Source organism: Zosterops lateralis, assembly GCF_965231275.1.
Source record: "Zosterops lateralis genome assembly, chromosome: 9".
In the NCBI taxonomy this organism is placed as follows: domain Eukaryota; kingdom Metazoa; phylum Chordata; class Aves; order Passeriformes; family Zosteropidae; genus Zosterops; species Zosterops lateralis.
The window spans coordinates 1,289,895-1,317,036 of record NC_139769.1 but is presented as its reverse complement, the minus strand read 5'-3'; the positions used below and the strand labels follow the sequence as shown (position 1 = coordinate 1,317,036).

Sequence of the window (27,142 nt, the reverse complement as noted above, 5' to 3'; positions counted from 1 at the left end):
CCAGTGTATGAAAATGATGACCAGCTGCTGTGGAATCCTGATTTTTTACCCGAGGATAAAGTGATAGAATTCCTCAAGGAGGCCTCGAGACGCACCGGGGAGGAGAAAGGCCTGGATGCAATTCCTGAAGGGTCACATATTAAAGACAACGAGCAGGTAGAGAAAAATAATCACAATATTGAATTTATTTTCTAGAATTCATCCTATTTTTTTGTTTAATTTTACTCCCAAGAGGTAAAATTTGGTTCGAAACAGTTTTGTCGTTCCTTGTGAAAATAAAAATTTGAGAGTTTTTTATCTCTCAGTGAATATTAAACTGTTAATTTTTTTTTTTTTACCTCTCAGTGAATTAAATTGTTAATGTTGCTTTATATAAAATAAATCTAGAATAGGAAAGAAATAAAATCAGGTTTTATTTTATATATTATATATTATGTATTATATATTACATATTATATAATAGATATTATATATTATATATTACATATTATATATTACATATTATATATTATATATTATATATTATATAATGTTATATATCTACTATTATATTATATTATATTATATTATGTTATATTATATTATATTATGTTATGTTATGTTATATTATATATTATGTTATATTGTATTATATTGTATTGTATTATATTGTATTATATTATATTATATTATATTATATTATATTATATTATATTATATTATATAAATCTCTGTGAATTCAATCTCTCAGCTACAGAGTTTTTCAATTATAAAATTCTCTATAACTACACCCATAATTTTTTCTTCATACCCAAAAAACCCCAACACATAAATTTAAAAAATGGATGAAAATTAAAAAAAAAAAACCCTCCATCAATTTTACAAATATGTGTAATGGATGAAAAAATTGCTTTGCTTGGGTATTTTCTTTGAAACTGAATCAGAGCAAATACATCTCAAATTACACCTGGTTCATTCCAAGAGTTTATTTTTAATCTGATCTTTATTTAGATTTATTTTTATCACCGCTAGTGATTTTGTGAGCGCGCTGCTGGGGCACAGCAGAATTTTGGAGCGGTAAAAATGTGGATTTTCCTCTCTGCAGGCTTTGTACGAACTGGTGAAGTGCAATTTTGATCCTGAGGAATCCCTGCGAAGGCTGAGATTTAATGTCAAAGCAGCCAGAGGTGAGAACACCCTGAAAAATGAGTTTTTATTTTTAATTTTTGGGTTGATTTCACAGGCAGACATTGAGATTTGCTGTCAGAAGGTCGAGTTCAATTCATTTAAATGCAGCCTCAGTGAATCTGTCATTGTTCTCTGGGAGAATGGAATTAGCAGATGTGGAAATTCACTTTATAAATACCTGAGACTTCAGCAGCAACTTCAAACTGAAAATTACTTTTTAACAGCTCAACTGGGCATTTTTTAGATATTTCATTGTGCTCTTCTAGACCTGTCAGTCATCAGAGTGAATGCAGCAAATATGAGCCATGAAATAATTCTAAATAAAGGAAAAAATGAACCTTTTATTTCCCAAAGTGTGGCATTAAAAGCCCTGATACATCAAGTAAAATAATTCTAAATAAAGGAAAAAAATGAAGCTTTTATTTCTCAAAGTGTAGCATTAAAAGCTCTGATACATCAAGTAAAATAATTCTAAATAAAGGAAAAAATGGACACTTTATTTCCCAAAGTGTAGCATTAAAAGCCCTAATACATAAAGTAAAATAATTCTAAATAAAGGAAAAAATTAACCTTTTATTTTCCATAAATAACATTTTATTTTCCATAAATAACATTTAATTTTCCATAAATAACATTTTAAAACCCTGATATATCAAATGAAATAATCCATCATAAAGGAGCAAATGAACCTTTGATTTTACAAAATATAACATTAAAAACCCTGATATGTAAAATAAAATAATTCTCAATAAAAGAGCAAAAAAACCTTTTATTTTACAAAATATAACATTGAAACCCCTGGTACATAAAATGAAATAATTCTAAATAAAGGAACAAATAAAGAAAATAAATAATTCTAAATAAAGAAATTCTAAATAAAGAAACAAATCAACCTTTTATTTTACAAAAATAACATTAAAACACCAGATACATAAAATAAATAATTCTCAATAAAGGAGCAAATCAACCTTTGATTTTACAAAAATAACATTAAAAACCCCTGATATATAAGAGGAAATAATTCTCAATAAAGGACCAAATAAACCTTTTATTTTCCAAAGTGTAGCATTAAAAACCTTGATATGTAAAATGAAATAATTCTCAATAAAAGAGCAAAAAAACCCCTTTTATTTTCCAAAATATAAATTAAAAAAAACCCTGATTTAAAGGTGCTGTGGGAGCTGCACTCAGGAACCACAAACTGAGGAAACTCAGGGATTTTTTTCAATATTTTCAACATTGATTTGATAAAAATGAGATTATTTTCCTCTCCCAACTCTTTTAAACTTTTATTTCCTGAAGGATCAATGAAGCCACATCAGGTTGAGTTTCTAGGAGTCCACACAAAGAAAATTCCCATTTTTCTACTAAAAAAATTAAAATTCTGGGGATGATTCCAATGGAAAAAGGACCCAGCTCATCCCAGATCTTTTCTATCATTTTAGTGACTTTTTTAATTAATTTTTTTTCTTTATTTCTGTTTATTTTTTTTTTGCTTTTCCTATAGAAGAATTATCAGTTTGGACAGAAGAGGAATGCAGGAATTTTGAACAAGGACTGAAAGTTTATGGCAAAGATTTCCATGTGATTCAGGCAAATAAGGTAAATTTTAAATGCAGTTCTCCCTTTTTTTTTACATCTAATCAGGAATAAATTTTTATCCTTCATAAAGAAATGGATAAAATAATTTAATTTTTGGTGTAAAATCACAAAATCCTGGAATATTTTGGGTTGGAAAACATCTTAAAGATCTCATTTCCACTATCCCAGTTTGCTCCAACCTGGCCTTGGGATAAATCCAGGAATTAAATTTTTTTTCCCAATATTTCCATCCAAATCTGCTTTGGATTTAATTTGGAATTTTGAGTTTCTCAAAGCCCAGAATTTATAACTGAAAGTGCAGAAATCCTGCAAAAAAATCCTGTGAATTTTTATTTGTTTTGTATTTAATTTGGATTTCTGGGTTTCTCAAAGAATTTATAACTGGAAGTGCAGAAATCCTGCAAAAAAATCCTTTGATTTTTATTTGTTTTGTATTTAGTTTGGATTTCTGGATTTCTCAAAGAATTTATAACTGGAAGTGCAGAAATCCTGCAAAAAATCCTGTGATTTTTATTTGTTTTGCATTTAATTTGGATTTCTGAGTTTCTCAAAGCCCAGAATTTATAACTGGAAGTGCAGAAATCCTGCAAAAAATCCTTTTGATTTTTTTGGGAAGAGCTTCCCTGAAGGCTGAAGAGACACCCTTGGAATTTTCCTCCTGGAGCTGCTTTTTCCCTAAAAATCTCCAACATTTTTATTCCCATCTCCAGAAAATAACTCCATAAAAAATTAAATTTTATTTCAGAATAAGCCAAGAATTTCCACTCATCCAACCGGCTTTGACTCAGAATTTCAAACTAATTTTTTTCTGTATTTTTTTGCTATAAATACTGGATTTTTTTGGTCCAAAAATCCTTTTAAATTAACCAATTTTTTGCATTTTTCTGCTGCCAGGTCAGGACACGCTCCGTGGGGGAATGTGTGGCTTTTTATTACATGTGGAAAAAATCAGAACGTTACGATTTCTTCGCTCAACAAACTCGTTTCGGCAAGAAAAAATACAACCTGCACCCTGGGGTCACGTAAGATGTGCCTGATTTCATCATTTTTTTTTTGTGGGGGGGGATTTAATTTAATTTAATTTATTTTAGCATATCCTCAGCTGAAAAAAAAAAAAAATCAGGGATTCAGAGCTCGGTTTGCAGCAGGAAAAAGCAACCAAAGTAAAAATGTCGTAAGTAAAAAAATAAAAATAAAAATAAAAATAAAAATAAAAATGTCATTAGTGTGTGTAAATAATCTGTAAAATACATTTTAATGTGTGTAAATAATGTATAAAATACATTTATTTGGAGCAAAGCCAACACTTTGCACTCAGAAGCAATTTGAATTTTGTTAGAATTTGGTTGGTTTTTCTTTTCAAATGTTAATACGTTTTTATTTCAACTGCTCATTGGAATTAAATATATTTCCTAAAAAAAAAAAAAAAAAAAAAAAAAAAAGTGAATCCACAAATTTTCAGGTGGATTTTATGGTGCATTATTTATCCATCATCCCACCAAACCCAGGTGGATTTTTTGGGGTCTCCAAATCTCCTTTTCCCATTGCTGAGCAAAGAGGGGAATGTGTGAGCAGAGCTCATTCCAAAGCTCTGATTTGCCTCGGCCCAACTCTTTCCACTGCCTCTTGCCAAGCTTTTTTATTCTTATTTTCATTCCTCATTTCTTCCTGGCTCCTCTCTCTTGAGCCTTCTTTGGAATATTATTGTTTCTCCAAACATTTCAGGCCTCTGGGACACCCAGAGTTGCCATCAGGGACTTTGTGGATGTTACAGAGAGTTTCTTACCTGTCTGGCTCCTCCTCTCCTTCCATCTCTTGGTGGGTTATTTTCCCCCTATTTTCCATTTTTTTCCTTCTATTTTCCATTTTCCCTGTTTTCCATCTTTTCCTGTATTTTTAATTTCCCACCATTTTCCCACTATTTTCCATTTTTTCCTCCTATTTTCCATTTTCCCCCCCTTTTCCCCCCCTATTTTCCCTTTTCCTCCTATCTTCCATTTTGCCCCAATTTTCCATTTCTCCCCTATTTTCCATTTCCCTCTATTTTTCCATTTATTCCCTATTTTCCATTTTCCCCTCTATTTTCCATTTCTCCCCTCTTTTTTCTTTTCCCTCTATTCCCCCCATTTTCGATTTTCCCCCTATTTTCCATTTCTCCCCCAATTTCCATCTTTCCCCTATTTTCCATTTTCCCCTATTTTCCATTTCCCCCTATTTCCCCCCATTTCCCCCTATTTCCCCCCATTTCCCCCCTATTTTCCATTTTCCTCTATTTTCCATTCCCCCCCCTTTTTTATTTTCCCTCTATTCCCCCCTATTTTCCATTTCCCCCCCTTTTCCATTTCTCCCCAATTTCCATTTCCCCCCTATTTTCCATTTTCCCCCATTTTCTCCCTATTTTCCTTTTCCCCCTATTTTCCATTTTCCCCCTATTTCCCCCCCTATTTTCCATTTCCCCCAATTTTCCATTTTCCCCCAGTTCAGACATTTTTGGTGGTCGGTCACCCAATCCTCTCTCCCTGCTGTGTCATGAAGGGCTGGGCTTGTCTGTTCTTGACTGATTTTGCAGATAAATTCAGTGAATCCAGCCTGTAATTCCAACACAGTGACGTGTCAGGAGAAGCTGTTTCTGGAATTAATCCAACCTTCCCATAAACTCCAAGGATTTTATCCCTTTTTTTCCATTCCTGCCCTAAACTGGAGCCCTGCAATAAATGGCAGAGATGGGAAATAGGAATATCTCAAACTCTGCACTTTTTCACTTGGTTTTAACTTTACCCCTTTGATGTTTTTTGTGCACAAATATGATTTATATTTACTAAAATGCTTTGGGATTGGTAGCTCAGCAAATTCCAAGGCTTTAATGCCTGAAGGGATCACTTTTGGAAACCAAAAATAAAGGATTTGGAATCATGGAATGGTTTGGGTTGGGAAGAAACTTGAAGTCCCAGTGAGCAGGAACAACCTTCCACCTTCCCAGGCTGCTCCAAACCCCATCCTTGGGCACTTCCAGGGATCCAGGGGCACCCCCAGCTCTTCTGGGCCTGATATTTCTGGCTCTGATGGATTTTATCCTGCTGGCAGCTGTTGACTTTTTCCCAAGGAAAAATTTTTCAAGAAAGTTTCTTCTCAAAACAACCTTGGCCAACAACTCTCCTTTCTCAGGACAATCTTTCTCCGGGTGGAGTTTTGCTGTTTCTCTGGTTTAAACAGTGGCATTAGAGAGGTGTTGTTCCTACTCACCAACCTGTATGGGAACACCTTATAAAAGGTAGTCAGAATTGGAAAATAAATCCTTTTTTCTGTGCTCTTTGCCTTCTGAAATATTTAAAGTTTTTCTTTTGTGTTCTACAATGACATCAACCCTTCTTTGCCCTCCCAGCAAACAATTCCTTCCCAATCTCCCATCCCTCCCTGCCCTCTATGAACAGGAATTTTTTCCCAGATACAAACCCCTCTCTGCAGGGTGTGCAGGGATATTTTCAGCCCATCCCAGCCTGGCTGAGCTGTGTGTGTGTGTCCTGCAGGGATTACATGGACCGGCTCCTGGACGAGAGCGAGAGCGCCGCTTCCAGCCGGGCCCCGTCCCCTCCTCCCACGGCCTCCAACAGCAGCACCAGCCAGTCTGAGAGGGATGACTGCACCACCAGCAGCAACCAGAACGGTGAGAGGGGCTTCTCCTGCCTCTGGAGCACAATTCCAGATGGATTTGGGGTGGGAGAGCTCATCCAGGGACACCTCTCACCATGCCAGGCTGCTCCAGCCCAGCCTCAGGCAATGCCAGGGATGGAGCAGCCACAGATTGTCTGGGAATTCCTGTCCAGCCCCTCCTCACCCTCACAGTGATGGATTTTTTCCCAATATCCCATTCATCCCTGGTGTTTTGCCAGGTTTATCATTCCCTGTGTCCTGTCCCTCCATCCCTTGTCTCCAGTCCCTCTCCAGCTCTCCTGGAAATGACTTTAATCTCTCCCAAAACCTCCTCCAGGTGAACACCCCCAGAGACAAACAGCCTATTTCAAGTTAAAACTGGTTGTTAAAAACCATCCCATGTTTGCATTTAGGCAGGAGCCTTGTCTTGGAAGATAAATTCCCCCTGGAATTTCCTGTTAACTGAGATTTGTGAGTTCCTGTGTGCCCTGTGCCAGTGCAGAGCTGTAATTCCAGTGCTCTGGAGGTGGGAACTGGGTTTTGGGGAGCTGTTCCTGAGGGCTGGGAATGGGAGAGGAGCCAGGAGAGGAGAGCAGAGCTCAGGGAGGAGCTGGGGACTCACTCAGAGCCTGGAAATCACCTGGAAGCTGCACAAAGTGCCCAGGTGAGGAGAGCCCACCTGCAGCTCCTGCCATTCCAGGACATTTCCCTGCTCCTTTTAACAACTTCCATAAACTCCCTGTTACCATTTGTCTGCACACAAAGGAGAAGCAAAGAGAAGGAGGAAAACACCAGATTTTTAAATCAATTTTTAATCCAAATTCTGCTTTCCTGACCCAGCCCAGGTTTTTGTGGTGCTGCTGAGCTTTGCTGACGAGGTTTTTTCTCCACCTCAGGTGTCTCTGCCAACGGCCCAGGGGAGGTTCCAGGGAAGGAGGAGCCAAAAGTGGAGGGAATTCACATCAATGGACCCTGCAGTGGGAAGAAAACCCCTCACCCAGAGCTGGATACAAACGGTTACGAGCCCGAAAACATCCCCAGTGAGCCCAAACTTGCTCATTCAGCCGCAAGGAACGAGCCTGAGCTGGAAGAAAAGAGTGAGAGGCCTCTGAAAAGGAGAAGAATTAACAGCAATGGGAAGGAGAGTCCAGGTGCTTCAGAATTTTTCCAGGAAACCAACTCCCACGGGAAGCTGGAGGAGCTGGAAACGTTGGATGACTGATGAGTGCTGATGGGAGCTGATTTTATTCCTTGGAGTAAATTTTGGGTGTCTAAAATTTTCAGGGTTGATGGGTTACCTTCCAAAATCCAGTTCCATAAACAATCTGAGATTTTTTTTTGTTTTGTTTTGTTTGTTTGTTTCCTGAGACCTTCTAAATCCCATATTTGGGTTTTTTTTCAGAATACTGAATTTCTCAGCAGAATACTGAATTTCTCAGAGCTGCAGTTCTGGGATAAAAAGCTCTTAAATATTTAAGGAACAAAGCAGTGAGTTGCTGCAAAAAAAAAAAAAATATTCCCAGCCTAACACATGAAAGAATGTGTTAAATACAGCATTTAATGTATAAAACAGCATTTAATCAGTGTCCAAGTGAACAAAGCATTTTGGGGCTTTGCAGGAAGTTAAAATAAAATAAAACAGGAAAAGCCAAGACAGAGCAGGCACAGAGACTTCCACTCCTGCTGGAGAGAGGAAAATGTCATTCCCCATCATTAAGGAACCCTCATGAATCCTGAAAGTTATGAGCACAACTATTTTTATATATAGAAGTTTTAAAAGGTAAATAAATAAACCAGGTCAGGTTTGTCTTATGTAAAATTGTTGACATCAATGATGTCTTTCCATATTCTTTTTTATCTGGGCTAAAGAAATACATTCTGTATTTTTCCAGATTTCCTTTGTAGCCTTTGAAAGATTTTTACAGTACTTATTGTCTTGATTGAACTGTCCTTTCTTAAAACAAAAGCTTGTATAATTTTCTTACCTTGTACAGTTGGTAAACTTTTATGAGAGAGTTGATACCCTGAGTTTAATGTCAGCTTCCTTTTATTTTGCTGAAGTCTTTTCTAAAAAAAAAAACCCAACAAAAAAAAAAAAAATATATATATATACCAAAACAAACCCAAACCAAACCAATGGACTTTAAAAAGTTAATCACCAACTTGTTAATTTTTTTCTTCCCAGAAACTAGTAAATAATTAACATAAGAATGGTTAGGAGGCATTTGATTTTGGAGATGTGTTTGTGTGGTTTTTTTTTTCTTGTTTTATGGGAAATAACGTTTCCATTTTTTGTTTTAAGCATGCTGCTTGCATTGCACACATTTCCTTGCTCTCTTCCTCCCTTTATTTGGAACTGGGAGAAATTTCACAGCAGCCAAAATTGTGGAATTTGCTGAACCTTCTTCCTCAAGTTCAGCTGTTCCATCATCGCGGTTTGTTTTCAGCCTGTGCCCTGTCACCTCTCAGGGGGCACAGCAAGGGCTGCGCTGCTTGGAAATGCAAATTTCCTAATAAAAAACAACCCCACCGGTTTAAAAAACTGGTGCTGGAATTCCTGAGGAGCACAAAGATGGGCAGAGGTTGGACCTGATTGATCTCAAAGGTCTTTTCCAACCTAGAAAATCCTGGGATTGTGTGTTGCTGCTCACCTGGAGAAGGGAGAGCAGGAATTTCAGATTGAGCTGTGGACAACTGATTTCAATGTGAAAACCAAAAATTCCCCATCCAGCAGCACCACTGGCAAGTGGTGGATGTAGGATTTACATCCAGCAATCAGGAACACTTGAAATCCAAATTAATTTTGGTTTTGTTTGGTTGTTTTTTGTCTGTTTTTTTTTCCAGCCCAGCTCCACTTCTGCTCTGTTAAAATTCGGGGTAATTGTTCATTTGTATCATTGATAACCCTGTGTCCTCCTCCTCCTCCTCACAGGTGTGCTCTTCATCCTTAACTGCTTATTTTCTCTCCAGGTTTATGCTCTTTATGGTTCCAAGTTGAACTGAATGGTTTGCAAAGGATGTTTGAAGCCAAAGCCCAGTGCTGAGGCCTTGGGCTGATCTCTGGTTTCTTCTCCACTGAACTTTCCTTGGACTTTGTGATCAGGAATGAACCAAAGGCCGGGATGAGGATGGAGCTGCTCAGCCCTGCTCCTGGAGAGAGGCTCTGGGTGAGGTTCATTAATTAAAGCCTGTGTTAATTAAGGAATGCAGTGATTAATGCCTGAGGCAGAGGTTGCTGTTAACTCTCCCCCTCCGGTTATGAGCACGACCTCAACGTTTCCCCTTGGCTCAGAGACGGTTCCACACAAGCAGAATCCTGTTCTCAATTCCACTTTTGATGCTCTTTTGTTTGCAAGTTGGAAATTCTTCCCCCCAAAAAAAATCCATAGGAAAGTTTCCAAAGGAATTGTCTCAGGCTCGTGTGTGAAATCCAGCACTGTGTATATTTTCAGGAATGTTGCTTTGTTGTTTTTTTTTTATCTTTCCTTATTTTATTTCTTATTTTATTTCTTTTTATTTTGGTGATACTTAGAAGAGACCTGACATTCCATAACCCACTATGTAATGCTCAGCTAGACTTTTAAAGAATATTTAATTCTAATTTACCTTTTGTTTATTGCTGGTGTTTTATACAATACTTTGTTCATGTTTCAAACTGCAGCCACTATAACTCGATAAGTCATTGCACTACTAAAAGCTATTGAAAATCCTGGAAATCTGCTAACTTTGCTTTCTTTCTCCAAGCCTTCAGTCCCAACAGGAAATCCTTGGGCTTCCCAAAGGGTTCAATGTGCTCTAAAATCCCCACAAACACACAAACCCTACAGATGAGTTTGATACATTTTTGTTTTGTTTTGTTTTGTTTTCCACACAGTATTTTGCACTGTCAGTAATTCCCTCCTCTTACTCCCTTTCCCTGTCTGCAATTCTGGAAAAGCTTATTAAAATATTTTTAAACTTATTGTCTGCATCTAAAATTCCTGACTTGTCTTTGCTCCAGACAGGGGTGGAATATTTCATCTCAGAGAGCAGATTCTGTTCTCTGCACTGAAACAAAACCCATTTTCCTGGATCAACTTCATTCCCCAGAATGTTTCCCACATCCCTGTTTTCCCTTCTCAAGGAATATTCAAAGCTGGAAACTCAGAATTCCCAACCTCACCCTGCTGAGGGTATGAACAGCCCCCAAAATTCCCTGATTTATCCACCCCCAGCATTCCTGGGAAGAGAAGGATGAGGCAGGAGCAGCTTTGGTTCATTGGTTTTATTGGAAGCAAATACAAAAATAACAGAGGCACATAAATCCTTTCTGCTCTCATTCCTCACATCCACAGCCTGCCATACATCCGAGCTTTTCATCACTAAAATGTTCATTTTCTAAATAGATTCTCTATAGAAAACACTTTAATTTTTTTAAAACTCAATTAATAGCATAAAAAATACTGTTAGAGGAATTCTTGGCTTTCCCAGGGTGCAGGATCCCAAAAGAAGCTTTAAAAATCCTTCCCTGTTAAGACTGCAAATCTAACCAGTAGATTCAAAGATAAACAGAAAATTATTAATAATAATAAAAAAAAACAACTTCTGACAGAATAATCAACCCCCTGGCTGTGAACTCAGCACAGCAGAGTGGGAGCACACAGAGGAAATAAAAAGGGAATTTGGGAGCAGCTGGGAGGGAACAGGAAGGGTTTGTCACCCTCCCTCCCCTGGGACAAAGCCGAGGTTTTTGCTGGAATTTTAGGAGACAAAATAATCAGGGATTATTTTTTTTTTACTGTGCTCAGAAGAGGAATGTGCTGAGGAGCTGCTCCAGGACACCCCAACTGTCCCTTGTCACTGCAGGGGCCACAAAATCCCACAAAAAAAAGGAGGAATTGTGGCTCTGGGATTGCTCCAGGAGTGGGATGTTGGAGCTCACTCACTCCACACTTTCCCCAGCACGCCAGGCTGGAGCTGCACCCTCACAGAAAATCTCCTTCCCATCCAAAACCTTCCAAAAAAAACTCCACCAAATGCAGCTTTGCCCAACAGCACTTCCAGTTTAAGCAAATATCTCCTAAAAAACCCCACTGTCAGTGTCTGGAGAAGCTGTTAAGGTACAAAAATCTCTAAATACCTTATTTTACTAAAAAGTTGGTGGTTTTTTTTTGTTTTTTTTTTTTAACCAAGCTTAAAAACAATTTTTTTTAAACCAAAAAAACCCACCAAGTGCTGGGTCAGACAACCTTTAAAACTCACTGAACACTGCCCAGTGTATTCCAATTCCATTCTTTTAGTGGGTCACAAAGCCAGGCTGATTCATTCCACGGAAAACAAGAGTTACGGGGCATCCTGAACTTGCCAAAAAAAAAAGGAGATTTAAGTCCTTGTGCCTCTTCCAGGGGTGGGAGCTGCAGCTTTTGCAGATTCCCTGGATGTGCTTGGCTCTCCTGTGCTCCCAGCAGCTTCTCCCAGCAGCTTTCCCAAATCCAAGGCTGGAAAACCCTTTGGAGCCTCGGAAAGCCAGAGGCGAACACAAGGAGGGCAAACCCAGCTTGAGAAGTGGGTTAATGGACCAAACAAACAGAAAATAAAACAGGAAAACAGCTGAAAAAAAAAAAAATTCAGTCCAGAGAGCTCTGAAGATTCATCCAGGAGGTTTTTGGCTCAGCCCAGGAGAAGCTTTTTCCAGGGAATTGGAATCCTCGGAGCTGGACAGTGCTGGGTCTTTGGGCATTCCCGTCCTTCCAGAGGGCTCAGAGCCAGCCCAGCCTCCCAGCCAGCAAATCCCTGGATTCAGGGAGCAGATCCAGCCAGGAACAACCCCTGGCTCATCCCTGCCAGCAGAACTCCCAGCTCTCCCTGCCCTCTGTCCGTGCCCATCTCCACCGCCGACCCCCAGCTTTGATTAGAAACCCGTTAATTCCTCCCGATCACTCTCAATTAGGCTCATCCTTTTCTCCCCTTCCCCCTGTGCAGGCTGGGATGGGTCTTCCCAAGGATTTGTGAAGGCAGCAAATCTCAGCTGTGCAAATCAAAGGCATCCCCCGTGTCCCGGGGTCCCTCCCCACGTCCTGCCCGCGATCAAGCCAGCAGGAGGAGGTGGCTTCCCAAAAAAAAAAAAATCAAATTAAAGCCTCTTCCCTGCTCACACCGAGCTCTTCCCTTTAATATCCATCTTGCTGCCAGCATCTGACTCCTTGTTCATCTGCTCCTCGTTGAAGGTGATGTAGGAATACACCAGACTTCCAGCAATACTGCAAAGAGAGTCAGGGAATGAGCTCAGCTCCAGGAGAAGCCACAGCCACTGCTGGAAGCATCAATTTCCATGAGAATTCCCAGTTTTCCTCCTAAATCCAGGTGGTTTTTTAAATTCCTGCCTAGTGCTGGATCCATTCCACCCCCAAGGACAGGAGAGACTCCCACAACACAGCCCAGAAAAGAGACTTTTCCAAAAGCTGAATAATAACAAATACCAGGTGAAAAAATAAAATTAAAAAAAATCTTCTTTTGCTGCCTTAATTCCATGACTCAGCTTGGCAATTCAGGGAAAATTTAATTTCCCTACAAAATTCTCCTATGGATTCTCCTGGCTTTAAAACAAACAAGTTTGGGAACATCCCACAGACCAAACATAAAAAACCCAATTCCATGGGGGGATTTTTTTTTTTTTTTGGAAAAAAAAATCCATTAAATCAGTCAAATCATTTCAGTTTCACCCCAATTTTCATTTACAAATCATAAATAAATCACTGCTCTTACCTGATATTTAGACCAATGAAGTTCATCCATGTAAAAATATAATCTCCTCCAAAAAACATCCCAATATAGGTTATTAAAATATTCTGCAAAGGAAGAACGAGATGGGAGGAACAAACAGCCTGAGACACAGGAATTTATGGAAAAGGAAAATCTGTGGGAAAGGGGAATTTGTGGAAAAAAGGAATTTGTGGAAAAGGGGATTTGAGGGAAAGGGAAATTATGGAAAAGGGGATTTGTGGAAATTATAGAAAAGGGAAATTTATGGAAAATTATGGAAAAGGAAAATTTATGGAAAAGGGAATTTATGGAAAAGGGAATTTATGGAAAAAGGGAAAATATGGAAAAGGGAAATTATGGAAAAAGGGAAATTATGGAAAAAGGGAAATTTATGGAAAAAGGGAAATTTATGGAAAATGAAAATTTGTGGACAAGGGAAATTTATGGAAAAGGGAAATTTATGGACAAGGGAAATTTGTGGAAAAGGGGATTCATGGAAAAGGGAAATTATGGAAAAAGAAAAATTGTGGAAAAGGGAATTTATGGAAAAGAGAAACTTGTGGAAAAGAGAAATAAATTATGGAAAAAGGAAATTATGGAAAAAGGGAATGCTGGGGGTGGAACATGGGAGATGTAATGAGGGGTCAATGGGATTTCCCAAGGGATAATGAGGATTTTTTTGGGATCAGGGATCTCACCTTAATGCAGCCAACTATTGTAGTTGTTAGAGCAGAGTTGTACTGAGTGCAAAGGACCGTGGAATACATCAAAATAAACCTGTGGGGAAGAGCCACCAAACATCAGGGAGAACAAACACCCTGGGAATCTCCTCATCCCATGGGAAGTGTCCCTGAGTTAATTCAGGGAATGAATCAATGAGGGGAGCCAAAGGTCCCTCCCAGCCCATTCCAGGATTCCAGCATCCATTATTCCCTGCCTTTCTCCAGCAGTTTTTATCCCATTTTTTTTTTAGCTTAAACCTGCACTGGAGGAGGGTGGGAGATAATTCCTACCCACCACAACTCTCAGGAATCACAGGAGTGAGAATTTAGGGTGATTTTTTTTAATACCAGGACATCAAAATTCCCTTTTTCTGGAATGGAGATGATGCTTTCCCTGTTCCCAGCCCAGCATCCCACCACAACTCTCAGAAATCACAGGAGTGAGAATTTATGGTGATATTTTTAATACCAGGGCACCACAATTCCCTTTTTCTGGAATGGAGATGATGCTTTCCCTGCTCCCAGCCCAGGAATCACAGGACTGAGGATTTAATGTGATTTTTTTAATACCAGAGCACCACAATTCCTTTTTTTCTGGAACAGAGATGATGTTTTCCCTGCTCCCAGCCCAGCATCCCACCACAACTCTCAGAAATCACAGGAGTGAGAATTTATGGTGATATTTTTAATATCAGGGCACCACAATTCCCTATTTCTGGAATGAAGGTTCCCAGCCCAGCATCCCAGTCCTTACCCCATCACACAGGACAGTGTGAACTGCACGAGGAAGAAAGTGTCTGCCCAGCCCTGGTATTCCATTGCCTGCAGGGAACAGCACCTTTTTAGAGCCTTGGGAAGCACAAAAATTCCCAGAAAAAAAACCCCAGCATTGGCTTTCACCTCGCAGCAGGAAAAAAAAAAAAAAAAAAAAAAAAAAACAAAAAAAAAAAAAAAAAAAAAAAAAAAAAAAAAAACAAAACCCAATTCCAAGCCTGGAATGACATCCCAAGGCTGGGGATCCCCCTCCAGCCTCAGAACTCAGCTCATCCCTCCTGGAAAAAGCAGGGAATGAGTCTCCCAAGGCAGAGGAATCAGGAGAGGAATCTCCCAGCTGGATCCCAGCCAGGATTGGATCATTTTGGAATTCACTCCCTGCAAACCACAACACTCAGGCAGCACATCCCAGGGGAGCTCTGACCTTTGGAGCTGCTGCTGATGTGGAGTGGCTCGAGGCAGAGCCTGGATTGCAGGGAAAGTTTTTTGGGTTTTTTTTTTTTTTTTCCTGGGATTTTTAGGGTTTTGGGAACATCTGCATTGCTGGATCTCACAGCCAAGATCCTGCAGGGTCTGGAGCAGCTCCCTGAGGAGAACTGGGAGCAAAGATCTCACCCAGGAGGTGCCCAGGGACACCCAGGAATGTCCCTTTGGATCTCTGCAAACACCTGGAGAGGTGCAAAAGCTGCTCAGAGAAGTGTGGGATTCTCCAGAGCGGAATCCTCCAGAGGCAGGAGCTGCTCCTCTCATCCCTTCCCACAAATTCCAGCCTTGGAGGGACCTTCCTGCAGCTCAAACATCCCCCTTTTCCCCCAGGAATGCCAGGCAGGGCTTTGCTCAGCAGCAGCAGCAGCACAAAGCAGGATCTGTTACCTGGGACCCTTCCCAAGGAACCACAAGAATTCCCAGATCCAGGAAAAGGCTCCCAGGCCCTTCCCAAGGGGTTTTTCCTGGAGCTGGCAAGGAGGAGTTTCCTGGCAGCAGCCCCAGCACAGAGCACATCTTTGTGCAGAGAGGAGTTTATTCAGGGCAAAAGCCAATAAAATAAAAAAAAAGCCATTTCTGTGTCTCTGGGCTGAACAGAGGCTGCTCACAGCAGCTTTTCCCTGCCCAGGCTCAGCTCCTGCTCCTCAATGAGGACTTTTATCCCAAATCCAGCCCTTTGAGCTGCTCTGGAGGGTGGGGCTGAGCCACCTTCACCTCCTGCTAATCCCAGCTCATTATCAGGCCTGGAGCTCCTAATGAGGACAAAGTCACCCAGTCAGGGACAGGAGGGGCCACCCAAGGGTGGGGGACACCTCCAGCCCCTGGAGGAGGGAATTGACCTGAATTCCCTGCCCAAAACAGGCAGGGAAAAGGAGTTTGTTGCTGCACATTAGTGAGTGAAAAAACAACAACTACTATTATTATTATTAATAATAATATATAAATACAAAATATATAGTATATATAGCGTATATATAATATATAAATTTATATAATTTATCTAATCTATATAAAAATACAATATATTAAAAGATTAATTATATAAATATATAAACTATATATGTCTTTATATAGGTATATAAAATTATATATATAATATTTTATATAGTTATATAAATATATATTGTATTCATTTTTATAATATTTATAATATTTATAATATTTATATATATAAAAATATATATATTGTATTTATGAAATTTATATATAATGTTATATACATTAAAACATATAATAATATATATGTATATAACAAACAATTAATATAATATTAATTATGATAATCACCTACTTATTATGATTTATTACTATCAATATAACATATTGTATTGTAATACTATTATATTATTAATAATATTTTTACTAATAGTAGTAGTAATAGCAATAATAAATCATTTCAGGTATACAGGACCACAGGTAAATAATCATAATAGTAATAATAAAGAATAATAAAGAATAATTTAATGTAGAGAGGACCACAGGTAAATTATTATTAATATTATTATTATTAGTACTACATTCTTTCATAACAATAATTATATATATATATATATATATATATTTCTTCACATCTCCAGGACCACAGCCCTGATGGGGCACCACAAGCAAAATGAACCCACACAGCAACTGAACAAAACAGCCCCAAAACCAGAGGGGAAGGACAGAAAAAAGTCTGAAAGAACTCATTGATTCTAAACCTACTCAGTTTGCTTTCAATAATATTTGGGTTTTCTCCTCCCTCTCCCCTTCCCCGTCCTTCAGGCATTACAGAAACCCCTGAATGGAGCAACTCTGTGGCTTTGTGTCCAACGGAAAAGCTGCAGTTCCTCTCTGGCTGAGGAGCTTTTGGGGCTCCTCCTCAGCCCCCCAATGCTCCTCATGGGATATTGTGACACAAACCCCATGGCTTTGGGCTGGAAATGTGGAAATGTGGAAATGTTACCTTCTGTGCATCTCCAGTGATGTAGGCAATGCCCAGGGTGGGCAGGATCATGAACAGTGCATTGTAGTAGAGCAGCCCGTACTTCCCCAGCTCCTGGAAAAGGGAAAACACCCCAAAGGGGTCAGTGGGAACAGGGACTGACACTCACATCACTGCTGGGAATGGGAATGGAGCTGATCCTTCAAACACACAGGGCTGGAGGGTGGCAGTTTGGATATTGTGGAATTCCACACTGGGTTGGTTTGGGAGGGACCTTAAAGCTCATCCAGCCCCAGGGACAATTCCACCATCCCAGGCTGCTCCAAACCCCATCTGGGAACAGGAATTCACACTGACATCACTGCTGGGACTGGAGCTGATCCTTCAAACACACAGGGCTGGAGGGTGGCAGTTTGGATATTGGGGAATTCCACATTGGGTTGGGTTGGGAGAGACCTTAAAGCTCATCCAGCCCCACGGGCAGGGACAATTCCACCATCCCAGGCTGCTCCAAATCCCATCCTTGGACACTGCAGGGATCCAGGGGCATCCCATCCTTGCCCACCCACCCAATTCCATCCCAAAATCCCACCCATCCCTGCTCTGTGGCAGTGGGATCCATCCCCTATGTCCTGTCCCTCCATCCCTCCATCCCTGGCCAGTTTTTGGCCATCAAATCCCAACAATCCCAAAGGAATCCAAAGCCCATCCCACCTTTGAATCCAGCTTCTGTTTCACGTAGGCACCGTTTGCAGCTGTTAAGGCATCGTTGATGAGGATAAAAATATATCCCTCCAGGTCGAATGCCAAGTCAGCACTGGGAAAAGGGAAAAAGCAGGAGTTAAAAAAGAAATAATATAAAAAAAACCAAAAACCTGGGCTCTGCAGGGAAGAGCCCTTCCACCTTCTGTGCAGCCAGCAAGTTGTCAGGAAAAGTTAATCATCCAGCTGGGATTTGGGTCAGGAAAGAATTCTTTCCTACTAGAGAGCATGTCTGAGGAAAGGGGGAGAAAAAAAAAATCAGTTTAATCCCTCTATTCTTGGGACACAGCGTGGAATTGGATTCCCATTAGGATGGACCCTCTGGAGATAATGGGAATGGGGACAGCTCACCTGGCAGCCACAAATGCACCAAAGATCATTGCAAATACTGTCATCTGAATGCCCCAGGAAAACTTCTTCCTGCAAAAGAGAGGCAGGAGGAGGACATCAGCCACTGCTCAGCCCTTGGGAATAATCTGAGGGTTTTGGAGCAGAGCAGGGAGAAAGGGGAAAAAAAATCCTTAAAAAATCCCTAAAAATCCAAACCCCAAACAAACCGACCTGTGCAGGAGCTGCTGCGAGTAAAGACACTTTTAGCCAATTATCTCTGGGATTTTTTTTAGGCGATAAAGAACTCAGCCAGGAGGAGTTGGGAGCTCTGCCTGGGGCAGGGAAGGGCTGAGCCAAGCACTGAGCAGCTCTCAGCCCTGGGAAAGGGGCTGGGGGCACTCTGGGGTCCCCTACAGGAATTGGGGAGCTCCCTGCACCTCCCAAGGGGCTGGGGGCACTCTGGGGTCCCCTACAGGAATTGGGGAGCTCCCTGCACCTCCCAAAGGGCTGGGGGCACTCTGGGAGGGCTTTGGGGTCTCCTACAGGAATTGGGGAGGTTGGCACAGCTCCCTGCACCTCCCAGACTGCTGCAAGTGGAGGCAGAGCAGCACATCCCCTGTGCCAGCTCCAAACACCGGGGATGGGATCGAGGCCAGCAGCTCCTGCACCCACCCCTGTCCCTCCCATCCCTGTCCCCTCCTGCCCCTGTCCCCTCCCGCCCCTGTCCCCTCCCGCCCCTGTCCCCCCCCAGGACACGGAGCTGGCACTGTCACCAGGGGCTGGGAACACTCACTTGAGCAAGAATCCCTCGGCAAACATGGTAAACGGGATGGAAAACCTCCTCAGGACCGTGAACATGGGCAGGCTGCGGGAGAGGAAGAGGCAGTGGGGTCAGAGGGTGGCCTCTCCTTTCCCCACGTCCCAGTACAAAAACCAGCATGGAATTACTCCTTATGGACATGGAATTACTCCTTATGGACATGGAATTACTCCCACAGCCACTCAGACCTGACCCAGCCCGGCTTGGGGACCCCAGGGACACCCCCAGACTGTCACCCCATAAATGAGGGCCCAGCCCTGTGTCCCCTCCCCTGCCCCCTGGGAAAAGTTTGGGAACAAAAATAACAAGAAGCACCCAAATCCTTTCTGCTCTCATTCCTCACATCCACATTCAGCTTTTCACCACTAAAATGCTCATTTTTCTAAATAGATTCTCTACAGAAAACTTTTTTTTTTTTTTAAGTGAATTCATAGCACAGGAAATAGTGTTCAGAGGAATTCTTGGCTTTCCCAGAGTGCAGGATCCCAGCGTGGCCAAAATAAAGCTTTAAAAATCCCTCCCCTGTCAGGACTGCAAGTCTAACCCAGTAGATTCAAAAGGCACCGTGGGCAGGGAAGGAAGGGAAGTGCCCAGGATCAACCACAGCCCCCAGAGCTCCCAGCAACCCTGGAACAACCCCAAGGGACCTGATCCAACCCTCCCCAGAGCAGGAAAACCCATCCCTACTTCAGTTTCTTTGTGCTGAACAGTCCTGTGATCTGGTTCCCGAAATACAGGAGAGGTAGAGGAAATGTCTGCGAGGAAAGAGAGGGATAAAAAAAGCTGTTGTGAGCGACCCCAGAGCACCCTCGGGGGATAAATATAGCCTGGAATTGTTCCCAGCCCGCCATGGAAACCTGCACACACCACACTGACACACTCACATGTCCCAGAGCTGCTCCATGGCCCAGGGATCCCGCGAAAACACATCCCAAAGAGCCCGGGATGGGATAGAGACACCCAGGGGTGGGGAAAGGAGCCCAGGGAGGGGAGCTGGGGGGTGGGAAAGGGGATTTGGGTGCCTGGAAAAGGGAGCTGGGTGCTGGGAAAGGAGATTTGGGAGGTGGGAAAGGGGGTTTGGGTGCCCGAGGAGAGGATTTGGGTACTGGGGAGGGGATTTGAGTGTCCAGAAAAGGGAGCTGGGTGTCTGGAAAAGGGATTTGGGTGCTGGGGAGGAGGTTTGGGTGCCCAAGGAGGGGGTTTGGGTGCCAGGGAAGGCTCTCACCCGCCGGGGGACGTGTCTGTCCAGGTCAGGGAACTTGACCACCCGCAGCGCCTTCCCCACCCAGAGCACGGCCACGGTGGCCACCATCTGCAACAGAGCGGGGAGGGGTCACCTCAAAGTGGGGTCACCCCAAAATAGGGCCACTCCAAAGTGGGGTCACCCCAAAGCAGGGTCACCTCAAACCAGGGTCACCCCAAAACAGGGTCACCCCAAAGTAGGGTCCCCCTAAAATAAGGTCACCCCAAATTAGGGTCACCCTAAAGCAGGGGGTGTGAGGACACAGGGGGTCCCACTCACCTGGCCCAGCCCCACACACAGCGAGGATGGGAACCTGCAGGAGGAAAACACAAATCAGGGGGGGCACCCACACCCAGGGGGGTCCCCAAACGCATGGCCTGGGGACAACAGGGGACACCAGGGGACACTGGGGGACACCGGGGGACACCCTGGGCCGGGGAGGGAAAGGAGGGGGTTTGGGGTGCCAGGGGTTGGGAAGGACATGGGGCAGGGGAGGTGACACGGGGTACCCGACCCCAAAGACTGGAGGTGAATGGAGGGGTCCCAATCCTCACCCTAAGGGTGACCCCACGGTGATCCAGGGGGAGATTCCTGATCGCAGGGTGGGTACCCCCATTCCAGGGGGGTTAACCCAGTTCTAGGGGGGTTATCCCAATCCCAGGGTGGGTATCCCATCCCAGGGGGGGTTTAACGATCCCAGGGGGGAATTCCCGGTCCTAAGGTGGGTATCCCAATTCCAGGGGAGTATCTCGATTCTAGGGGGGGTATCCCAATCCCAGGGTGAGTATCCCAGTGCCGGGGGGGGTATCCTGATCCAGGGGTGGGTATCCCAATTCCAGGGGGGGTATCCCGATGCCGGGGGGGGTTATCCCGATTCCAGGAGGGTTATCCCAATTCCAGGGCGGGTATCGCGATGCCGGGGGGGTTATCCCGATCCCAGCGTGGGTACCCCGATTCCAGGGGGCTATCCCGACTCTAGGAGGGTTATCCCGACTCCAAGAGGGGATTATCTCGATCCCAGTGTGGATACCCTGATTCCAGGGGACTTATCCCGATTCCGGGGGGGTTATCTCAATTCCAGCGTGGATATCCCCATTCCGGGGGGGGGTATCCCGACTCTAGGAGGGTTATCCCGATTCCAGAGGACTTATCCCGATTCTAGGGGGGGTTATCCCGATCCCAGTGTGGATACCGCGATCCCAGCGTGGATACCCCGATTCCAGGGGGCTTATCCCGATTCTAGGGGAGGTATCCCAATTCCAGGGGGGTTATCCCGATCTCAGCGTGGCTACCCCGATTCCAGGGGGGTATCCCGACTCTAGGAGGGGTATCCCGATTCCAGGGGGGTTATCCCAATCCCAGGGTGGGTACCCCAATCCCAGCGCGGCCACCCCGATCCCAGGGCGGGCAGCCCCATCCCGGAAGTGATTCCCGGCCCGGCGGGGTTGGATTCCCTTTCCCGCTCCCCTCAGGGCCCCCATCCCGGGCCCAGGGGGCTCCGGGGCGGCCCGGCCCTACCCGTATGTGGTGAGGACGCTCTTGTTGACCACGACGATGAGGAAGGAGCTGAGGCCGTAGGCGGCGGCGGCCAGCAGGCGCAGGCAGAGCGGCGGGGCCGCCATGCCCCGCTCCGCATCGCCGCCCGCGGGGGCTCCGCCGGGGGCTCCCCCCTCAGCCGCCCCCTCGGGGCCCCCCCCGCCTGCGGCTGCGGCCGCGGGGCGTCTGCGCGGGGCCGGCATGGCTGGGCTGGGGTGGGCGGGGACAGGAACGGGGCGGGGCGGGGACAGGGACAGCGGGGCCGGCATGGCTGGGCTGGGGTGGGCGGGGACAGGAACGGGGCGGGGCGGGGACAGGGACAGGGCTGGGCTGGGATAGGCTGGGCGGGGACAGGGCGGGGCGTCTGCGCGGGGCCGCGGGGAGGGGCCGTGGGGAGGGGATGGGGGACATGGTACAGGGGGATGGGATGGGGACAGTGATAAGGGGACATGGCACAGGGGTGTGGGATGGGATGGGATTGGGGCTGGGATGGGGGGACAGGGGAATGGGATGGGGGACAGTGATGGAGGGACATCACACAAAGGAATGGGATGGGGGACATCACACAGGGGTGTGGGATGGGATGGGATGGGATGGGATGGGATGGGATGGGATGGGATGGGGGACATTGCACAGGGGATGGGATGGGGGGACATCACATAGGGAATGCGATGGGGGACATCACACAAGGGTGTGGGTTTGGGGCTGGGATGAGGCAGGGATGGGGGGACATCACACAGGGGAATGGGATTGGGGCTGGGATGGGGGGACATCGCACAGGGCCTGGGATGGGGGCTGAGGTGGTGGGACATCGAAAAGGGGATTGGGATTGGGGACATTGCACAGGGAGCTGAGATGGGAACTGGGATGGGGGGCAGTGATGGGGGACATCCCATAGGGGGTTGGGGTAGGGGACAATGGTGGGGGGACATCAAAAAAAGGGCTGGGACAGGGGACGTCGCACAGGGGGTTTGGATAGGGAACAGTGATGGAGGGACATTGAAAAGGAGGCTGGGATGGAGACATGGCCCAGGGGCAGTAATGGAGGGACATCCCACAGGGGAATGGGATGGGGACAGTGATGGGGGAACATCCCACAAGGGTCTGGGATGGGGGACACTGGCAGAGGGACAAGGCACAGGGGGCTGGGATTGGGGGGACATTGACCATAGAGGGTTGGGATGGGATGGGATGGGATGGGATGAGATGGGATGGGATGGGATGAGATGGGATGGGATGGGATGGGATGGGATGGGATGGGATGGGATGGGATGGGATGGGATGGGATGGGATGGGATGGGATGGGATGGGATGGGATGGGATGGGATGGCATGGGGGACACAGATGCAGGTGAACAGCTGAGGGTCTGGGACAGGGGGCACTGCCAGGGGAGGCCATCACAGCGGGGCTGGTGTGGGGACAGGGATGAGGAGAAGGGGACATCACACATGGGGGCACGGAGCACTGCATGGGCGGCACTGCAGGGACAAGGGGACACCCAACTCATGTCCCCTGTGTGGGCAGGGGGACAGCGGTCCCTCAGCCCCTCCCCACAGCAGAACTGGGGGCTCAGAGCTGTCCTGGCCCCCCTGTCCCAGCACGGTGGCCCCAGAGGCCAGGCTGGGTGCTGCCCTGGGCTGACCCCGCACGCAGGATTTTGGCACCAACCCTTCCCTTTCAGAGATTAAATCTTCCCCTCCGGGCTATGCTCTGCCAAGTGGAAAAATCCCAAAACAAGGCGGCTCAGAGCACAGAAAACGCCTCCACCCTACGAGGGAACAGATTGAGCTGGGGGACAAGGAGTGACAGGGACACCTTTGTGTGTCCCCAGGGGGGAATCTGCTCCCACCAGCCTCATCCCAGCCAGAGGAGCCAATCCCACCCGGTCACAGCTCAGTCCTGGAGCCCCCAAAGGGCTGGAGGGACAAAGCTGCAGCCAAGGGAAGCTCCTGAGGTGGTTTGGGGGGAATGGAGGGTGAGAATAAGGAGTGAGGGATCAGCCTCAGCTTGGAAATAGCAGCAATTCCCTAAAACTTTGGGTTATTTAGGTTGGAAAAGGTCTCAAAGACCATCCAGCCCAACCACTGCCAAGGCCACACTTATCCCATGTCCATCCACTGGGCTTTTAAACCCCTCCAGGGTTGATTTGGGGTCACTCTCAAAGAGAGGAGGGCAGAGAACAGCAGGACATTCCTTACCCATGGCTGTGCCTGTTTCCAGCCTCTTTTGGGGAGCTTTATTCCCATTTTTCTCACTGCCATGACCTGCCTGGGCACAGGCAGGGCCTGCCTTCCCTGCTGAGAGAACTGGGCCATGGCTGGAGGTGCCTCTTGCCCCGGCACGCTCAGCTCCCCCAGCACTCTCCCTTTACAGGGAGCGCAAACTCTGCCCAAACTTTGCTTTTCACACTTTGCTGCTGCCCTGCTCAGGGGCTGTTCCCTGGCACGGCTCACAGGAAGGACAAACTGACTTTTACAAGTCCGGGAGTAACTTTCTCCTATCTCGGGTGTCCTTTTACCCCGAGCCAAAAATCACAGTCAAACTCCCTGTGTGACATTGGCATCACCTTCCTTGTTCCTGCACTGAGCTTTGGCTTTCCTGGACCCACAGAGGAGCTTGGACTTGGGAATGTTTCCTCCTCCAGGGGCACAGAGAGGAACCTTACCCTGCCTGGAGCTCGGTGCCAGGGGACTGACACAAACAGCACTGACTCTTGTAGCGGTGTGGGTTTGGTTTTAGCAGTTTTATGTATGGATTTGTTACTTGGTTTATGTTATTTTTTATAAGTTGCAATGGTTTGTTCCATGTTCCACCCTTATTAGTTTTACCCCAACCCCAGTTTTGTGTCAGTCAGAAGTTTTCCAGCCCCAGGGCCTTGTCTGGCACTTTGGAGTCTCTCCCAAAAGTCTGGAAAGTTCCAGTGAGGACCCCAAGTGATGGGACAAGACTTCAGCTGTCTCCCCACCCGAGTTATTGATTTGTTACACTGTGTGTCATTTACCTGGATTTACCTGATTTGTCCCCAGTTAAACCATCCCTGAGTTCTCCCCCCAATAAAAGGTGTTGCATTGGGGGTTTCCTGCTTTTTTTTCCCTCTCTTTTCCCCCCACTGCTTCTGCTGGGGCAGATCCCCTGATGAATAAAGCCAGAGTTAACCCAGAACAGCCTCCTCTTTTCTCCTGCTGTTGTTGCTTCACTCCCTCAAGCAAGACAAGAACTCACAGGGATGGGTGAGGTTCATCCTGCTACCAAACCCTTCCCTGTCGAGGTGTCAGGGCTGGCCCAGGCAGAGACAAGACACCTCTTCAGACTCTGGCATGTCCCTGTCCCCAGGGGACCCTCATGGAGGGGACAGGGAAGTTCCCATGGGGACAGAGTCCTCACCCTCCCACCACCACCAGCCACTGTGGCAGTTTTCAGATCAAATATCTGATATATCAAATATCTCTGGGTGTCACCTCGAGGTGGTGCCAGCATAGTATATTAGTATATACTATACTATACTGTACTATACTATACTATGCTGTACTATACTATACTATACTATACTATACTATACTATATATTAAATGAATTATATAAACAGGGTGAGAAGGGGATGAGGCTGTGCCGTGTCTGTGTCACCAGTACCACCAGTGTCCCCCAGGCCAGGCACAGCTCTGGGGGTGTCACCAGAGCTCAGTGTTGGCAGCAGAGTCAGGGCTGTCCTGACCTTTCCGTCCTGCTGCTCTCAGGCTCAGGCAGGGCACCAAAGATAATAAATGTTAAATAAATCCTCTTTTATCTTCAGGCAGCTCTGTGCCAAAGCTCTGAGGGCTCTGGGGCACCTCCCAGGGAGGGGAAAAGGGGCTCCAGAGCTGGCACTGGCAGGGCAGGGACACAACGGGGGTGACAGTGGCAGTGACAGTGGCAGTGATAATGACAGTGACAGTGGGGCCAGGCAGATCGGGGCAGGGCAGTGCTGGGGTGATGCCATCAGCAGTGCAGGGGCAATGGGAACAGCACAGCACAGCCCCAGGGAGCCCCAAAATCTGGGAATGAAGGGGCTGAGCCCATCCCTGTGCTGGGCTGGAGCTCCAGGCACCGTCCTGGCTGTGCTGGGAGGAGCTGCAGGGCCAGGGCAGCCTCGGGGGGGACTCTCTACAGGCCACCAAACTGCTGGAAAGGAATTTCCTGGAAAGGTTTCCACCTCTGCTCAGAAGACTGGGGTGGTTTGGGCTGGAAAGGAGCACAAACCTCACCTTGTTCCACCTCCCAGGCTGCTCCAAGCCTTGTCCAGCCTGGCTGGCCTTGGACATTTCAGGGATCCAGGGGCAGCCACAGCTTCTCTCCACCTCCCCACCCTCACAGGGAGGAATTTCTCTTTAAATCCAACCTAACCCTGCCCTGTTTCCATCGGGCTCTGAGAAATAACTGAACAAACCACAAGGGGTTGGAAAGTCGGGGCAGAGAAAAGCATCAAAACTGAGGTTCCTGAGCATGGGAAAGAGAAATCTGCAGGCAGGAGCTGTGGGAGAGCCCTGACTCTGCTCCCCTGCTGCCCACAGAGCTCTGAGCTGCAGCTCTGAGCGCTCAGGAAGAGAGATAAGGACACATCACTCGGCGGGGGCGGAAGATCTGGGGGCTGGGAAATGCTCCCAGGGGCTCTGACACCTGTCCTGGGGAAGCTCCACATCCCCAGAGCCCTGTGCCGGCTCCAGATGTGCTGCCCTGGCTCCAGATGTGCCTGGGCCCAGATGAGATGAGCTGGCTCCAGATGTGCCCAGATGTGCTGCCCTGGCTCCAGATGTGTCCACTGCCCGTGCAGCCCCAGCTCCATGTCCCTGGTGTTAAACCACTCCCAGAACATCCCAAAGCTGAAATTCCCACTAAAAACCTCCTCCAAGTCTTGCTCAGGGTGTGTGTAACTCCACAAACTCAGAGGTTCCTACGACCATCCAGGCACATTATACACATTATATATATTATACACATTATATACATTATATACATTATATACATTATACACATTATATACATTATATACATTATATAACCCACACCACCCAGCACAGCTCCTGCTCTCACTTCCACAAAAAAAAAAATTCCCCATGGATCAGTGAAATCCCAGAGCAGGCAGAGAGAAGCTCTTTTTGCCTTTTTCCCCCCGGGGTGGGTAAATTCTCCTCACCATTTCCTCCCGGCAGAGGCGGGAGCACTGCGGGGTTTCCTGTGGTTGCAGTGTCTTAATGAGGTTAACACTGTTTTTGAGGTTTAACTCTTCAACCGACACGGGGAAAGGAAAGGAAGGCCCAGGGGCTCTGCAGAGTCAGGGTTTGGGAGCGGCACAGGGAGGTGGAGCATCCCTGGAGCATCCCTGGAGCATCCCTGGAGTGTCTCTGGGCCAT

General features: G+C 45.8%; 2 protein-coding genes across 3 annotated transcripts in view; one reads left to right on the top strand and one right to left on the bottom strand.

Annotated features, from left to right (window-relative positions):
* MIER1 (MIER1 transcriptional regulator) overlaps positions 1-10,381 on the top strand; it is a 35,780-nt gene extending 25,399 nt beyond the window's left edge. For both annotated transcript variants that reach the window (XM_083867345.1, XM_083867344.1), the window contains exons 8-14: positions 5-156; positions 1,085-1,166; positions 2,675-2,769; positions 3,664-3,791; positions 6,297-6,433; positions 7,317-7,571; positions 9,391-10,381. In XM_083867345.1, coding sequence (XP_083723471.1) covers positions 5-156; positions 1,085-1,166; positions 2,675-2,769; positions 3,664-3,791; positions 6,297-6,433; positions 7,317-7,571; positions 9,391-9,464 — 923 coding nt within the window. In that variant the 3' untranslated portion in view covers positions 9,465-10,381. The remainder of the gene's footprint in view (positions 1-4; positions 157-1,084; positions 1,167-2,674; positions 2,770-3,663; positions 3,792-6,296; positions 6,434-7,316; positions 7,572-9,390) is intronic.
* A 288-nt stretch (positions 10,382-10,669) lies between these two features.
* On the bottom strand, positions 10,670-21,958 carry SLC35D1 (solute carrier family 35 member D1; the record flags this gene model as incomplete). Its single annotated transcript, XM_083867347.1, has 12 exons — positions 10,670-12,659; positions 13,165-13,247; positions 13,860-13,938; positions 14,638-14,705; positions 17,086-17,178; positions 17,779-17,881; positions 18,178-18,246; positions 18,950-19,021; positions 19,664-19,731; positions 20,202-20,288; positions 20,499-20,532; positions 21,738-21,958. 12 exons carry the CDS (start codon positions 21,956-21,958, stop codon positions 12,551-12,553), a joined length of 1,086 nt encoding a protein of 361 aa, XP_083723473.1. The 3' UTR covers positions 10,670-12,550.
* Between the last annotated feature and the right edge of the window lie 5,184 nt (positions 21,959-27,142).